Genomic DNA, 16116 nt, shown 5'->3' on the forward strand with positions numbered 1-16116 from the left:
AAATCCGTGAGTAGGCAAAAGAAATAAACATGCTCAGTTAAATCTAGAGAATGTGGGCCACAAGACCAAGCACTTTTCAGGGTCAGTGGGGTGTCTATTGTATAGAGAGGTCTGTAGGGTTTCAACCATTGGGAGTAGTAGGACACAGCACTGCACCCCAGACAGGAGTTTCCTCTGACCTCTAGTGGTTCTCTCTGGTATAACTGGAACTAACAACAATTTCAATGTGTCAAACATCTTGAAAGAAATGATATGGCATTTCTGTGCTTTGGGTTGGGATTTTATCCATTCAATATGGTGCCAGCGATTACCTCACCCTGACCTGAATCTTTGACGGACAAATGCATTATTATTCAAATGCAGCACTGTAGACCAAACTTTTCTAAAGTTGGTTCCACAAAGAGAAATGTAAAAGGGGAGGTTGTTGGTAAAGTTGTTGGAAACACTAGCAGCACACTAAGCTGGGACTCCAGGAACCAGAGTGCAAAACCTTCCTGGGCCAGACTTAACATCACTTAGGACATCTGTGAATTCTGTTTTCTCATCAGAAAAAGGAGGGTGTGATTGAAATGATTTCTCAGCCCACATCTGTCCAGGATATTCTGGGAACACAATGTGTACAAGAGTTTAAAAATCTGAACCAATTTCTCAGTCTGGATTCATTTCTTTTTTTATAACTGCAAGAAAAAAATGTTTATTTAATCTCCTGATCGGAGAAGATATTTTATGGTTAAGAGTGATGAAAGAAATTATAAAGGAAGGACCAGTAATTCAGAAGACAGCATTAAGAGAAATAAAAGATGAACAGCAGGCTGAGAAATACTGGCAACAAATACGAAAAATAATAACAGCAAATTTTACTGTGTCTAACATTTATTAGGGTCCTATAAAGAGCCAGGCATATTCTAAGAGCTCTACATGGTTTCATTTCATGGATTCATTTCTTTCGATAGCCAAGTAAAATTCCTTTAACAAACAGGATCATACTTTTAAAAGGAGCAGGTTAAAGAAAGCATTCATTATTACTCAAGTTTTAGATCCCATTTTGTACTTAACATCTGAAGCAAAAGTATTTGTCCAGCCCCTTCACAAATAGCTAATAAAAAAAATGTCTGTTGCACATCTATTTGGAGGTCATTTAATTTTCAAATAATAATAATAGTAAGAATGCATTTTTCATTTGATGGAGAGAGCAGCTGAAAGAATGCTGTAGGAAAAGTGAAGAGGGGGAATGTCTTTTTAAAGAGAGAACAGAGACCATTCTGATGCTGGTGAAATTGAAATGCCACTGGGGAAGAATCTCCAGCATCATGTTTTCTAGTACTTGCCAGGTATTCCTTCCCCAAATAAGTCCACTCTAAAGGGAGGACAAATGGTGGTTTTAAGATGCAAAGTTACCTGAAAGCATTCAAGTTTGGTATCACTTATCTTGAACCAAAATATTGGAAGAGGCCTACTAAATGAAGCCATAGGCATTGAATTATATATGCTGACTTTAGAAAATAGTTCTTAAGAATATGTGTAAACCTACAGTGAGGACATGACTCCTATGAGCTAGGGCATTTCTGCCCTTTGTTGTTCTTGCTGCTGTTCTTTTTCCTAATTGTGGTAAGATATACACATACAATTAACCATCTTAATCATTCTTAAGTGTAGAGTTCAGTTTTGTTGAGTACATTCACATTGTTGTGCGACCAATTTCCAGAACTCTTTTCATCTTACAAAACTGAAACTCTATACCCATTAAACAACCATCCAGTTCCCCTTCCCCCAGACCCTGGCAACCACAATTTTACATTCTGTCCCCTCTGAAATTGACTATGAGCTACATCACATAAATGGAATCGTACAGTATTTGTCTTTTTGTTACTGGCTTCTTTCACATTAGAGTATACTGCCTATGTTTTCTGCTTTCAGGTCTTACATTTAAGTCTTTAATCAATGTTGAGTTTATTTTTGTATATGGTGTAAGAAAAGTAGTCCAGTTTGATTCTTTTGTATGTAGCTGTACAGTTTTTCCAACACCATTTATGGAAGAGGCTGTCTTTTCCCCATTGTATGCTTCATAAGTCACAGATTGACCATATAAATGTGGGTTTATTTCTGGGCTTTCTATTCTGTTCCATTGATCTATGTGTTTGTTTTTGTCCCAATACCATACTGTTTTGATTACTGTAGATTTGTAACATAGTGTAAAACGAGGGCATATGATACATCCAGTTTTGTTCTTTCTCAAGGTTGTTTTGCCTATTTGGGGTCTTTTGTGTTCCCATACAAATTTTGGGATTATTTGTTCTAGTTGCATGAAAAATACCATTGGTATTTTGATAGGGATTGCACTGAATCTGTAGATTGTCTTGGATAGTATGGTCATTTTAGCACCATTAATTCTTCCAATCCATGAGCATGGTACATCTTTCCATTTGTTTGTGTTGTCTTCAGTTTCTTTCTATAAAGTCTTACAGTTTTTGGTGTGCAAGTCTTTACTTTCTTGCTTAGATTTATTCCTGGGTAATTTTTTCTTTTTGATGCAGTTATGAATGGGATTGTTTCTTAATTTCTCTTTCTGACAGTTTGCTCTTAGTGTATAGAAAAGCAACAGACTTCTATGTTAATTTTGTATCCAGCAACTTTATTGAATTCACTTGTTAGTTATAATAGTTTTTTTGCTGGCATTTTTAGGATTTTCTATATGTAGTATAATGCCATCTGCAAACAGTGATAGTTTTACTTCTTTCCAATTTGGATTCCTTTTACTTACTTGTTTTTCTTGTCTGATTGCTGTGGCTAGGCATTCCAATTCTGTGTTGAACAAATGTGGTGAGGGGGGCTTCTTTGTTTTGTTCCAGATCTTAGTGGAAAAAAATTCAAGTTTTTACTGCTGAGTATGATGTTAACTGTGGGCTTGTCATATATGGCCTTTATTGTGTTGAGGTACATTCCCTCTATGCACACTTTCTGGAGAGTTTTTACCATACATGGATGTTGAATTTTGTCAAAAGCTTTTTCTAGATCTATTGAGATGATCATATGAGTTTTATTGGTCAGTTTGTTAATTGGTGTATCATATTGATTGATTTGTGGATATTGAACCATCCTTGTATCCTTGAGACAAAATTCACTTGATCATGGTGTGTGATCCCTTTAATGTATTGCTGAATTCAGTTTGCTAATATTTTGCTGAGGATTTTTGTATCTATGTTCATCAGTGATGTCTGCCTGTAATTTTCTTTTCTGTGGTGTCTTTGTCTGGTTTTAGTATCGGGGTGATCCTGGCCTTTGTAGAATGAGTTCTGAAAGCATTCCTTCCTCTTCAATATGTTGGAATATTTTGAGAAGGATAGGTGTTTAGCTATTCTTGAAATATTTGGTAGAATTCACCTGTGAAGGCCTCTGGTCCTGGACTTCTGCTTGTTGGGATTTGTTTTTTAACTGATTCATTTTCAACACTGGTAATTGTCTGTTTATATTTTCTATTTCTAGTCTTGGGAGATGGTATGTTTCTAGGAATTTATCCATTTATTCTAGGTTGTCCACTTTATTGGCATATAATTGTTTGTAGTAATCTTAGGATCTTTGTATTTCTGTGGTGTTGGTTTTAACTTTTTTCATTTCTGATTTTATTTATTTGGGCCCTCACTATTTTTCTTGTTGAGCCTGACTAAAGGCTTATTAATTTTTGTCTTTTCAAAGAACCAGCTCTCAGTTTCATTGATCTTTTCTATTGTTTTTGGCCTCTGTTTATTTTTGGTTCTGATTTTTATGCTTTCTTTTCTTCTACTATCTTTGGGATTTTTTGGATCATCTTTTTTTTTTAAGTTCCTTCAGGTGTAAGGTTAGGTTGTTTGAGATTTTTCTTGTTCCCTGAGGTAGTCTTATATTGCTATTAACCCCTCTCTTAGAACTGCTTTTGCTGTGCCCATAGATTTTGGATTTTTGAATTTCCATTTTTATTTGTCTCCAGGTATTTTTTGATTTCCTCTTTGATTTCTTCAGTGACCCATTGATTATTTAGTAGTTGTACTGTTTAGCCTCCACATATTTGTTTAATAGTGCTGTGGTTGGAAAAGATGCTTGATACGATTTCAATTTTTAAAAAAATTATTGAGACTTTTGTGGCCTAGGGAATGTTCCATGTGCACTTGAAAAGAAAGTGTATTCTGCTGCTTTTGGATGGAATGTTCTATATGTATCTTTTAAGCACATATGGTCTAATCTGTCATTTAAGGCCAGTGTTTCCTTATTGATTTTCTGTATGAATGATCTGTTCACTGATGTAAGTGGGTGTTAAAGTTCCCTACTATTATTGTGCTACTGTTAATTTCTCCCTTTATGTTTGTTTATATTTCCTTTATATATTTGGGTGCTCCTTGGTTGGGTGCATATATATTTACAACTGTTATATCTACAACTGTTGTATTGATTCTATTATCATTATGCAATGTCCTTGTTTCTTTTATAGCCTAGGTTTTAAAGTCTATTTTGTCTGATATAAGTATTGCTACCCCAGCTTTCTTTTCATTTTCATTTACATGGAATACCTTTTCCTATTCCCCCTTTAGATAAATACCCAAAGTGGAATTGCTGGATGATAAGGTAGTTCTATTTTTAATTCTTTTGAGGAACTTCCCTACTGTTTTCCATAGTAGCTGCATTGATTTACATTCCCACCAACAGTGCACAAGGGTTCCCGTTTCTCCACATTTTTGCCAGCATATGTTATCTTGTCTTTTTGATAATAGCCATTCTAATCGGTGTTAGATGATATCTCATTGTGGCTTAAATCCCTGTTAGTCATGTTGAGCACCTTTTGGTCTACTTTTTGGCCATTTGTATGTCTTCTTTGGAAAAATGTCTACTCAAATCCCCTGTCCACTTTTAAATTGCATTTTTTTTTAATTAAAATTTTTTTTGCTAATGAGTAGTATGTTTTTTTTAATATATTTTGCATATTAACTCCTTATCAGATATGTAAGTTATAACTATTTCCTCTGATTCTGTAGGTTGCCTTTTCATTTTGTTGATGGTTTCCCTTGCTGTGCAGAAGATTTTTAGTTTGATGTAGTAACCCACTTGTTTCTGTTTACTTTTGGTGTCTTTGCTTTTGGTGGCAAATCAAAAAAAAAAAAAAAAAAAAAAATCATTGCCAAGGCAAAAGTCAAGAAACTTATCACCTAAGTTTTCTTCTAGGAATTTATGTTTCAGGTTTTAAAAGCTGGGGGTGCCAGATGTGAGGTTCAAGTTCTTTGCTGCTCAGGAGTAGCTAGGAGTTGAGTTCCCTCTTGATCGTGAGTCACTGAGCCATGGGGTGGGGTTTATTGTTGGGTTGTGTCTCAGCCTCTACTACCCATTTTGATGGGGGTTTTATTTTTCTTCTCATTTGCCCAATGTATAGAAGTTGCTAGTTTTCAGATTTCTTTCAAAGGAATCATTGCAGATTTAGTTGTAGAATCAGTGTATCCATGGAAGTAGGTGAGTTCAGGATCCTCCCACATCACCATCTTGAAAAAGAACCAGCTTATCTATAGTTCCTAAAATTTTTGGACATATATCAGTCACTATTATAAGAAAAGGAACAGAAGGCTTTATTTCTTTAAACAGGGTAGAGTATAAGATTATTTTTATTGCTATTATAAATTACCTTGTGACTCCTGGATGGAGAAGTAACATTCAAGTGAACAGCTCAACAGATTAAATTTCCAATTGCTATAAATGTCCTTTGCAAAATGAGCCAAGAAAAAAACTGAGCCACCAAGAAACCATCAAAACAGTAAACACCGATCTCTAGAAAAATCTTTTGAGTAACTTAGGAAGTAGTTACATAAGAAGGAAAATGAAAGATAATTATTAGCAATTAGCATGGGTTCAACTAAGGAAACATTATACCAGGTAACCTTTCCCTTCTGTCTTTGTTGTTTGGTTGTTGTTATTATTAATGAGTACCATGGGAAGTATATCTAGATTTAAGCTAAACATTTTGCAAAATCAAAACATAGAAGAGTGAGCTAAATAATACTTTATTACTCATAATTGGTGAAATGAAATACATGCAGATTCATTTCTCCACATACTTGTGCTTTAAGTCCTTTCCAGTGCAGGATGGAACTGTGAGGGATGAGGGTGAAGAGTAGGGGTGTGCTTTGGGACATGGTCTTTCTTGTGCTTTGCGTCTGGCCCTGCAAATGTTTAGGGCAGGCTAGTCTTGTTTCTGCTGAAGCAGCAGCAGCATGACCAGTTTTGGGGGACACCTTAGAGTAGATTCAGCATTATAAGAGCCTTTCAACCCATGATATTTGGGTTCTTGGACTAAGTTTATTATCAGCTAATCCTATGGATAACAATAAACAAATTTCTATTAGAGTTGAAAAATTTGTTCCAAGTGTGTACGGTGATACCAAACTTCAGAATGCCTCATATAAAATAAATAAAGTACTGATGGCATAAAGAAAAAATCATCAACTCAATATAACTCAGGTTCCACCTTAATAAAATTAGCATTTTGAGAATCTATAGTAAACTTTAGTTGGCTTTGTTTATATATAAACAGAGATGAGTTGGACATTATGTTTTAAAATTTTTGATTCCTCACAATAAATAGGTGGAGTTTTCTATTGTTTATCTGCTTTACTATTTCCATGATACCATCTAAGTTAAAATATGACTTACCCAGAGATGATCTGAGACTAGTCTTCCTACCCTTTTGCAAGTTTTTTTTTTTTTTTAAAGATGATCTCTTACATATTATATTCCATATCTACAAAGTTTATTGGGACTTACTTCCATAACATACAGTATGTGGTAAGACACTGAAAAAAGTTGAAATATGTACTGGCTGTAACATCACAAAATTTTTTTCAGATAATTTCTCCTTATCATATACCCTTCTCCTTCACACACCTCTTGCTTTATACTCATGAAAACATAGCGTTCTGTTACATATATAGAAAACGCAATGTTACAGACCAATGATATGAATGAAAAAAATATTTAATTTTTAACCACGCTGGCTTTCAAAAAATTGTATTAAAAATGCTATGTGGACAAGTTTCTATATAAATGTGTGATCTAATTTTTTATAATTCAGTTAGAATATTAATATTTGCATGCTGGAAAACTTTGGAATGGAGGTTAGATATTGTGAATATTACCATATTGGGTGATGCACACTTTGTATTCCTATTAATATTCTTGAGGTCTGTTCTGGAACTTAGTAACTTAGAAATAGTTCTTCTGGATATTGCTTGTTATACTTGTAAAGCAGGATCAATGCAGTATTTAATCTAGGGCTAACTGGTTCCCACTACTGAGGTAAAACTTCTGAGTACTCTACCCACTGACGCATGAATTACGAGGTTTTTCACCATGGGTGGTTTGAACAGGCACTACTTCTGTATGAGGTTTGATGATTGTTCCCGCTAATATTTTCAGGTGGTTCTTTCATTGGTCTCATGTAGTTTCCTCACATGCGTGTGCCATTCTCTGCATATCTCTGGAGCTTTGTTATAGCTCTCTCCCCTCCAGACTTCGGCTGTCTTGGTCTCCCTGGCCTTTCAGCTCTGATTCCTTAACCAGGAGGTTCCACTTGGGTTCCCCTTCCGTGTGCCGCTGCCCAGAAATTCTCTCAAGGCAGACAGCTGGGTCAATCTTAGGGTTCATTTGTTTCCTCTTAGGGATCACTGTCCTCCATTGACTGATATACAATGTCTTGAAAACATTTCATCAAAACAAAAGCATTGTATGAATCTGTTGTTTCATATATTTTGTCTTTTTTTTTTTTTCCTTCTTGTTTTAGGTGGAAGGATAACTCCAGTACTTGTTATCCATGTTAGATGAAAGTGGAAGTCTTCACATGCACGCTGAAAACTTGAATCATATGCCAGGAAGCTCTCCATGCCACCCACTCATCCCTCTTATAGTCCACATCCTACTCATGCCATCTTGTTGATACATCTTTTGGAGTGTCTCTCAAATTTACCCTCCTTTTGATCCTGTGTTAATCACCTCTATCTAGACTATTTCTTACATGCTTTATTGCTAATAGCCTTTGAAAAACCTTTCTCGTTCTATCTAGCCTTCAGTTATCCCACAAATTTCTATTACATATGGATTTTTTTTTTAAACTGTTGTTTTCCCAGAACCTAGAATCTCTTGTATATTGGCACTTGAAAAATTGCTGAATTAATGAATTGCTCTTCTTTTACAACCAATTTAATAGGTATTTCCTGGACTTGAAAAGCCCTAATTGCTCCCCTCTAACCATAGGTCAAGTCCAAGGTGAGAATGCCAAACAATGCTTTACATACTCTTCTATCCATCAACTTAGGTGAACCCTGTCACTCCCTAAAATAAGTGGTTCATTTCTATGTCTTACAGCCAGTACTAACTTAAAAGCCTTTTCTCACATATTCCTTCCATTCTGCCTCTTGAATTTTATTCATCCTCAAATACCTCAAAAGCCCTTCCTTTCTCATGTTCATACAAAAACTCACCCTTCTCTGAATTCTTATAGCATCCATTGTTTGTGCTTGTTTGAGGACTTTCACTGTTTACTATTTGGGTGTGTTTTTTTGGTCTTGGGTGTGTTTATATTTTATCTTCCCAAATGGACCAAAATCTTGGAGAAACAGGAACCCTCTTTTACAATTCCTTTATATATTTTAAGACACAGTAGGTATCTCAACAGATATTTTAAAAATGAAGGCAGAGATCTGGATTAACTGACACATGCTGTAAATCACTTATTTACAGTAAATTGGTGTCTTACTCATCACATGTCATTTTTGTTGCTCACATTGTCGAAAGGTACTATTGGTGAAAATCTCTTCACAATAAGGTATTTCAGGTTTTAAATCAAGTCCTTTCTTAGAGTGTATTATTGGGTCAAGATTCTGGAGCGTATTTCACCTTATTATTTATCAAATTTTTAATTACAAGTTAAATACTGTGCCTCAGTCTCTACAAAATAATTTAATATTAGGGATGTTATATCAAATAATACTTAAACAGAAATGAAGGAAATTCTGGTATCACATAGCCAGTGAACATAAACTGGTATTTATTTATGCAAACATACTATAAAATTTCTCTAAACCTTCCAAAAAGTTATGTTACCATACAAAATGGAAAAATCTAAAGTGAATATTAAGATATCATTTTTAGTTCATAAAAAATATTGAAGTAAAATTCCTTACCACAAACACAGAAGAGTTAAATCAGAGTGAAAAAAAAAAAATGTAAAAAAAAACCCCATCAGTTTCTACCTAGGAAAAGGCATGTCTATTTTTAAAAAAGTGTTTCAATTGATAGGAATTCCAATAAAAAAGATTAAATTTTTCTTGTCATAATGACGTCTTGAAAACCTACATAGCTTTACCCCTTGGCAACTGAATTTAGCACACACAAAATAAACTCCCCATACAGAATACTTCTGCACTAGAAAACAGGTAATTCACATTCTGATAAAGAGCAAAAGACAAGTGCTTTATTATGAGAACTGTTCAAGTAAAATTTCAGTGTGCACCAGTGAAAGAGAATAAAGATTTGCATCAATCTGTTTTGAATGAACACTAGGTTAAAAAAGGGCTACATGATTTTCTTTGTTTTTTCCAAACACCATCCTTTGCTAAGGCAAAAATACACTTCATTTTAGAACAGAACTGTTACAAAAGAAAGCTACATCACAGTACAGTACAGATCACCCTAGTCTGGAAGCCATCACGGAAGGGCACATCACCTACGCTTAGAGCTTTCTAACGTAGGCTAGAATTACAGTATTTATCACAGCTTTATTTTTCTTTAGACTGATAAAACTGGAATACACTTTCTATTTCTTAGGAGTGTGCAGATGGGGCCCATATGTTGATATTACAGTAATTACAACATTAAATAACATTGCACAGTCAACCTCCAAGGCTAATTCAGTAGAAAATAACAAGTATTAAAAATGTACCTTTACTAGTGGTTTTACAGCGCATATGTCACTAATTATCAAAGAAAAGTAGGCAAATGCCCAATTACAAAGCTGCACGTTATAGGCATAATGATATGGAATAAATACAAGAAATCTGCCAAAATGTTAAAAACAAACAGGTCACATGGGAACCAACTCAACAACCACATGAGTGTAAATCAATAATATACTGTTATAAATAGCACGTTTTGCTCCAAAGTCTCTTAAGTGATGACAGAAACTACCGCGTCGGGGGTGGATGAAGAGGCTGGGAGGAGCGTGAGGCAAATGTTCCCAATGCCAGTTAATTCCTGAGGTGGCATTATTTCTTAACTGATGCATTGATCAACACTGTAAAGATGAGTTTGTGCTGTGACAGTCCCAATGTTATTGTACTTCCGCAGTAAATGTTGTGGGATTTGGAAGGCAGCAAACCTAAGTGACATTCTACATTATAATAGCCAGATGAAGTATTGGTTCTTTTTAATTCTGCTGCTACAATTAGCAGTGGGCCAGGAAATACTTTAAAGTTCAAAAGAAATCTGATGTAGGTTTAACTTCTTCCCCAGTACTTCTTAGTTAGCTCAAGGCAAAGCTATTATTATTTTCATGTACTTTATTTTAAAAACTCTAAGTGCCAACACTGTAAACATTTTGTATCTTCTCAACTAAACCTTGCCTGATGACAAGGATAAAAAGCAAAGATAAGCAGGAGTAATTCTGTGTATAATAAAGCTGACCTATTCATCAGCTTCTGGTTTAAATTTAAATATGATTTAAAAATAATTTTTAAAAGTCCATGCTACGATTGTAAAGACTAGTTCTGTGCACTTTAAATTCTGGACACAATTGTCAAAATTGCAATGATGGAGGTAAGAATTTAAAAAACCCACCAAAATGTAAATAACAGAAAGAACATTTTCAACTCAAAGCATCAAGCGTACATTTACGTGCAGAAATCTAGACAACTATACAAGTTTTTAAGCAATCATCTGTTTTATTATACAACTCTATAAACAGAAAATGAACAGAAATACACAATATACTTACCTGTACATGTGAACCTACTTTTTTTAGCTACAGATATTTATTATAGTTCATACTGACTTTAATTTTACAGTTCATAACTATGTATAACCTTATTGCAATAAGGGCAAATTCTACATGGGGAGATTCACGGGCCAATCACATTAGGCATTACCAGTACATTCAAAAACCGTACCTCACATATGGATGTATCTTCCCTGATCCTGTAGATCTGAGTTTCTTTACAGCTTAAGCTCATTTGCTATTTTAGATGCAATGTTCTTAAAGGCAATAGATGTCCCAGATATTCGCTTGAAGCGGACCCCATTGAGGGACAGCCGTGGCAACTTGCAGACTTCCATCTCCCACTGCACGAGGCTATCCTGCCTGGCATCTCCGTGGACACAGAAAAGCAAAAACCTCTCTTTCTGTTCATAATCACAGTTATTTGCATCTAACACTTTCCGGATTTCTCTCATCATGTCATTGGGGTCCATTGAACTAGTGGTCTTCATGCTCCACGTGAACCGCAGGGAACGGGGCTTGGAATCTTTACCCTCCTCCTTGTCTCTCTCTTTTGGTTCCCCTGTTGTGCTTCTGGAATAAGAGGACAGAGGGGAAAAGAAATGAAAACAAAAATTCCGTTCAGCAGAGAAATCCAAACACTCATGAAATCTAAGTGATCATAATCCAGGGCCTGATAAAACTACACAGTTTGCAGACTACCTTCAAGTAGATACAGAGATCTGTATCATCTCGTTGTTACAAAAATCAGATCCCAGGACGCCATCTGTTTTGACTTTTATTAATATCTTCGACTTAAAATAGCATATTTTCTTAAATATATTTGTTTATGGGAAGTAACTTTGCATCCAAAAGTAAAGAACTTAATACTTTTCCTCCATATTTCTCTATTTAAGTTTGAAAATGCAGATCCTCCCATTTTCTGTACATTTATACAAAATGGAGACCATTAGCATGCTACTTATAAACACACATTTTTGAAATATATAGAAAATTTTCCTTTTTTCTAACCTTTTTGGGCAGGAGAAGGACTGGGGACAAGGAGAGTGGTAATGGCTACAGAGGGATTATTTGTACCTGATGATGTTGAGAAAGAATGTGGTACTGCAATGGGGTAGAGACATCAGGCCATACCACATGCAGGAGTGCAGGCATCAGTTCTTCTAATGATTTCAACATTTTGCTAAAGATATCCTTAAAACAGTCTACAAGGCTCCATGACCTACACTCCAACTCCCACCCCCAACTCTTCATCTATTCTTCTCCTCCTTGCTCACGCCCATCAAGACACACTGGCCTCCATACTATTCTCTGAACACATGGGGCATGTTCTTGCCTTAAGGCTTTAACACAGGCTGTTTCCTCTGCCACAAGTGCTTTTCCCTCAGATAGCTGCATGACTAACTCCCTTACTTCTTTCAAATTTCTGCTCACTTTCTCCTTGTTGTCTACACTAACTACTCCTACCCTGGCACGGCCAACGTCCTTACCTTGCTCTATTTTTCCCTCTATAGTATTTATCACATCCTTATATACTATTTAATTCATTTATTTATTATGTTTATTATTTATTGTCTGTCTCCACCACTAGATTGCAAATTCCAAGAGGGCAAGGAGTTTTGTCTGTTTTGTTTGCTGATATATCTCAACCATCTAGAACTGTGCTACGCAAACACTAGATGATTAACACATATTTGTTAAATGAATCAACTTTATTGGATTTTCCTTATTGTAGGTATTCCATAAATATAGCAACAGAAAACCTACTTCAAATAATCAAAAGGTAAAATAGATTATTTATGATTCTGAAGACACTAACTAAATCTGTTGGGCAATTATCCAAACATAGATGTTACAATTTTAACTTGTTAATCTATCTCACTTTTACGTGATATAAAGAAAAAATGATACACTTTGAAATAAGTCTATATTCTACCATATAAATATCTTATATCTGTATATACATTTTGTATCAATATCATATAATGTATATTCATGTATATATTTATATATGTACATTTACATATATGTTTTCCTCCTCAGTCCTAGATATCTGGGCTGACAAAGCTCTGCCAACTGTGCAAGCTTGAGAAAATCAGGAAAGGAGTAAGTACAGAAAATAAATTTCCAAAGACTATTAAATAAGTACGGAGAATATTTATGCCAACGTCTTCTCTATCATGCTCTTTACTGCTCACTGAATCTAAGCCATGGCATCGCAGGCCTCCGGGTGTGCGGATCCAGCCAGAGTCATTCACCAGGACGACACGCACAACGCAGGCTGTGGAATCGGAGTGTAGGGCAGCGAGGCACCCCGGGATTATGTGACTGAACACTCATTTTAAAAACAGAACCCGTGGCTAGGAAACTGAAATTACTTTTCTGAGGTCATAGAGCTAATGAGTTGAAAAGCCAAGAGTAGAAATCAGATATTTTATTCCAAGTCTAGTTTTCCTTCTATTCCATCAAGGAAACCTGGTGACCTTAAGACAACAGGCCCATGCAAGATGTTTTCCTACCTGGTAACGTGAACTGTTAGAAAGTGTCTGGAAATACTGACACCAAGAGTAACATTTATTGAGAAGGTACTAGGTACTAGGAACTGTTTTAAGTGCCTAACAGGTATTAGTCATTTACCCCTCACAACAACCCTAGGACTAGGCAGTCAGAATGAGGAAGCATGGGCACGAAGAGTTACAGTAACTTTCTTAAAGGTATACAGTGAGGTGAGTGGTACAACACAGCTCACACCCTCAGGGGCTGGCTCAAAGCCAGTGCTATTCACCAACAGGCCCAACCATCTCTCTGAAAGGACAGAACCTCACTGTAACCAGTTTGATCCCACCAAGATGCTCCTTACTGCTTCTTCATCTGTAAAGTGGATACTTCTCACTTGGTTGTCATGAGGATTAAATGACCAGCCAGTACCTTATAGACAGTAGGTATTCGATAAGTTTGTTCAAAAGCAAAGCAAAACAAACCAAACAAACCCCCTGAAAAAGAAAACAAAATTCAACAATGACCAAACCAGAGAGTCATGTAGTCACATTAACATGAAAAATGCATGCAGGTTAACTGCAACACAAGCAGCCACTTGCAACCCTACACGCTAATAAATGTCACAGAGGAAAATCAAGCAGAAAGACGAGATGAGATGCAAGAAGGGGGCTCAAGAGTGATGATTAAGTGAGGGAGGGGCTGAAAACAAGGGTCCTCTGCATGTTTACTGAATGGGCAGAAGGAAGTTAAGAATCTTTGCCCTGCCTCCCTGTGACTTCCTACTGTGGTGACTCGGGTACCCAACTCAAAAAAGAAACAGTTCAACTATTATGACTCAACATACACAGCACAGTTTGTAATAAAACAGACTACCCAGGAATGCTCAATAAAGGTTTCCAAAGCTCATTGCATTTTTTATTTCAAATAATTTTAAAAAGGAGAAATTAAATTCAGGCTTGTGTTCAGCCGGTCAAATATAATTCCTGAATGAAGCCGGCCTCTGTCCTACTGACAAACCGCTTGCCAAGGTTCTGAGATTTATACTGGACCTCTTAGTTTGGTGTACACTCAAACTAACTGAATGCCTTTGTTTCTTAAATTTCCCATTTATAAATATGAACACAAGTACTAACATGTCACGAATGTGGTCCCCAGACCAGTGGCATCAGTGCCCCTCCCTGACAATCACAAACCCTGGGGGTGGGGCCCAGCCACCTGTTTCATCAAGCCCTCTGCCTGATCCTGACTGTGCTCAAGTTTGAGACCCATCACCAAAATGAACATACAGCCAGTATTAGATGCCAAGAACCCCACAAAGTACGGCTGGGTGAGAGTTTTGAAATGTGCTCCACTGATGAATATTACTAATATCACATCTTCCTATGTATTTGGTTACCTCCATGTTCTTGTTATTTGACTAAGACTAATTTTATTTACATCATTTTAGTGAGAAAAGGACCAGTACATTTTAATCTATTAACTTTTCCAAGACATGTTTTCTATAGGACAGAAAGGCTCTAAGGCGTACAATTCAAAAGAATGTTTAGAAAACACAAATTTCAAGTTAAGAAAATAAATGCTAGGCAACATTAGGAAAACCCATACCAATATAAAAATTTTAAATACACATACTATCTAGTTATTAGTTCTATCCATGTTTATTAAGTGCTGTAAGTATTTCAAAAGTACGTCTCACACACAGGGACCTAGCAGCGAAGTATTAATAGTGGCTCCTCACCTGGAGGTGTCGGCTCTGCCACTGGCTTCGCCTTCACTTGGATCCCTCAAAACAAAGTGAAGGTTGAGATTTAATGATAAAAGTGAAAAAAATACCAAGAAAACCCACACCTAAAATGATTTTAAAATTAACTTGTCGAGCAAACTTCTAGCATGACAGATTTCTATAACTAGTCAGTCTAATAGCATTTCTTATGTCTTTCATCATAACCACACTTGACTATCATTTATTGAGCGTCTACTGGATATTGTCATAGAGGAGATGCTAGGTGAGGGTTTAGGATTCCCAGCCACGATTTTAAAGTCATAATTTATCTTTTGGTTTAGTTTAGTTCAATCTAAAGTTAAAACTAATAATTATCAACAAGATTCAACTTCATAATGGTTATTAAATATAATGAGTAGTCGCTCAATTTAGAAAAATATAAATTAACCTTGTAGTCAGAAATAAAGCTCAACATGTAAGTATTTCTAAAAATAAATACCAGTTTTTAAATATGCAAGTAACTGACTTCAGAAGTTATGCTAATGATTCATGCACATGATAAAATATTACAGCAAACCAAACAGCCTATTCAAGCAGGAGAGTCTAAAAACATGAATTCAATCTTAAACAGAAACATTGATCTTACCTGGATAGCAACCTGTGAAATAAAACCGGGAAAACTCCACTAATTGTTTTTTTGTTGACTGTGATTAATATTTTTTAAGTCTACCAAAACTTTAACTATTTGTCATTTTCAAAGGTAATTATCTACACAGCAGTATCAAGTTATAAACCAGTTTAAATATATTAAGAGGTAGCTTGTGATCGCAAAACACCATTAAATAGCTGGTGAAAAAAATCACCAACTTGAACCCTTAACATTTTCTTAATGTTT

At 35.7% G+C, this 16116-nt stretch overlaps 1 protein-coding gene across 6 annotated transcripts in view; it reads right to left on the reverse strand.

The window, feature by feature from the left end:
* Window positions 1-10930: 10930 nt before the first annotated feature.
* Window positions 10931-16116, reverse strand: part of MARK1 (microtubule affinity regulating kinase 1) — a 133976-nt gene continuing 128790 nt past the window's right edge. For 4 of the 6 annotated variants that reach the window (XM_057726142.1, XM_057726144.1, XM_057726143.1 and 1 more), the window contains exons 17-18: window positions 15237-15281; window positions 10931-11572 (exon numbers count right to left, since the gene is read on the reverse strand). In XM_057726142.1, the coding sequence (XP_057582125.1) occupies window positions 11218-11572; window positions 15237-15281 (400 nt within the window). In that variant the 3' untranslated portion in view covers window positions 10931-11217. The remainder of the gene's footprint in view (window positions 11573-15236; window positions 15282-16116) is intronic. The other 2 variants (XM_057726148.1, XM_057726146.1) reach the window with 1 other exon arrangement.

The sequence above is a fragment of the Hippopotamus amphibius genome, chromosome 3 (genome assembly GCF_030028045.1).
Source record: "Hippopotamus amphibius kiboko isolate mHipAmp2 chromosome 3, mHipAmp2.hap2, whole genome shotgun sequence".
In the NCBI taxonomy this organism is placed as follows: Eukaryota; Metazoa; Chordata; class Mammalia; order Artiodactyla; family Hippopotamidae; genus Hippopotamus; species Hippopotamus amphibius.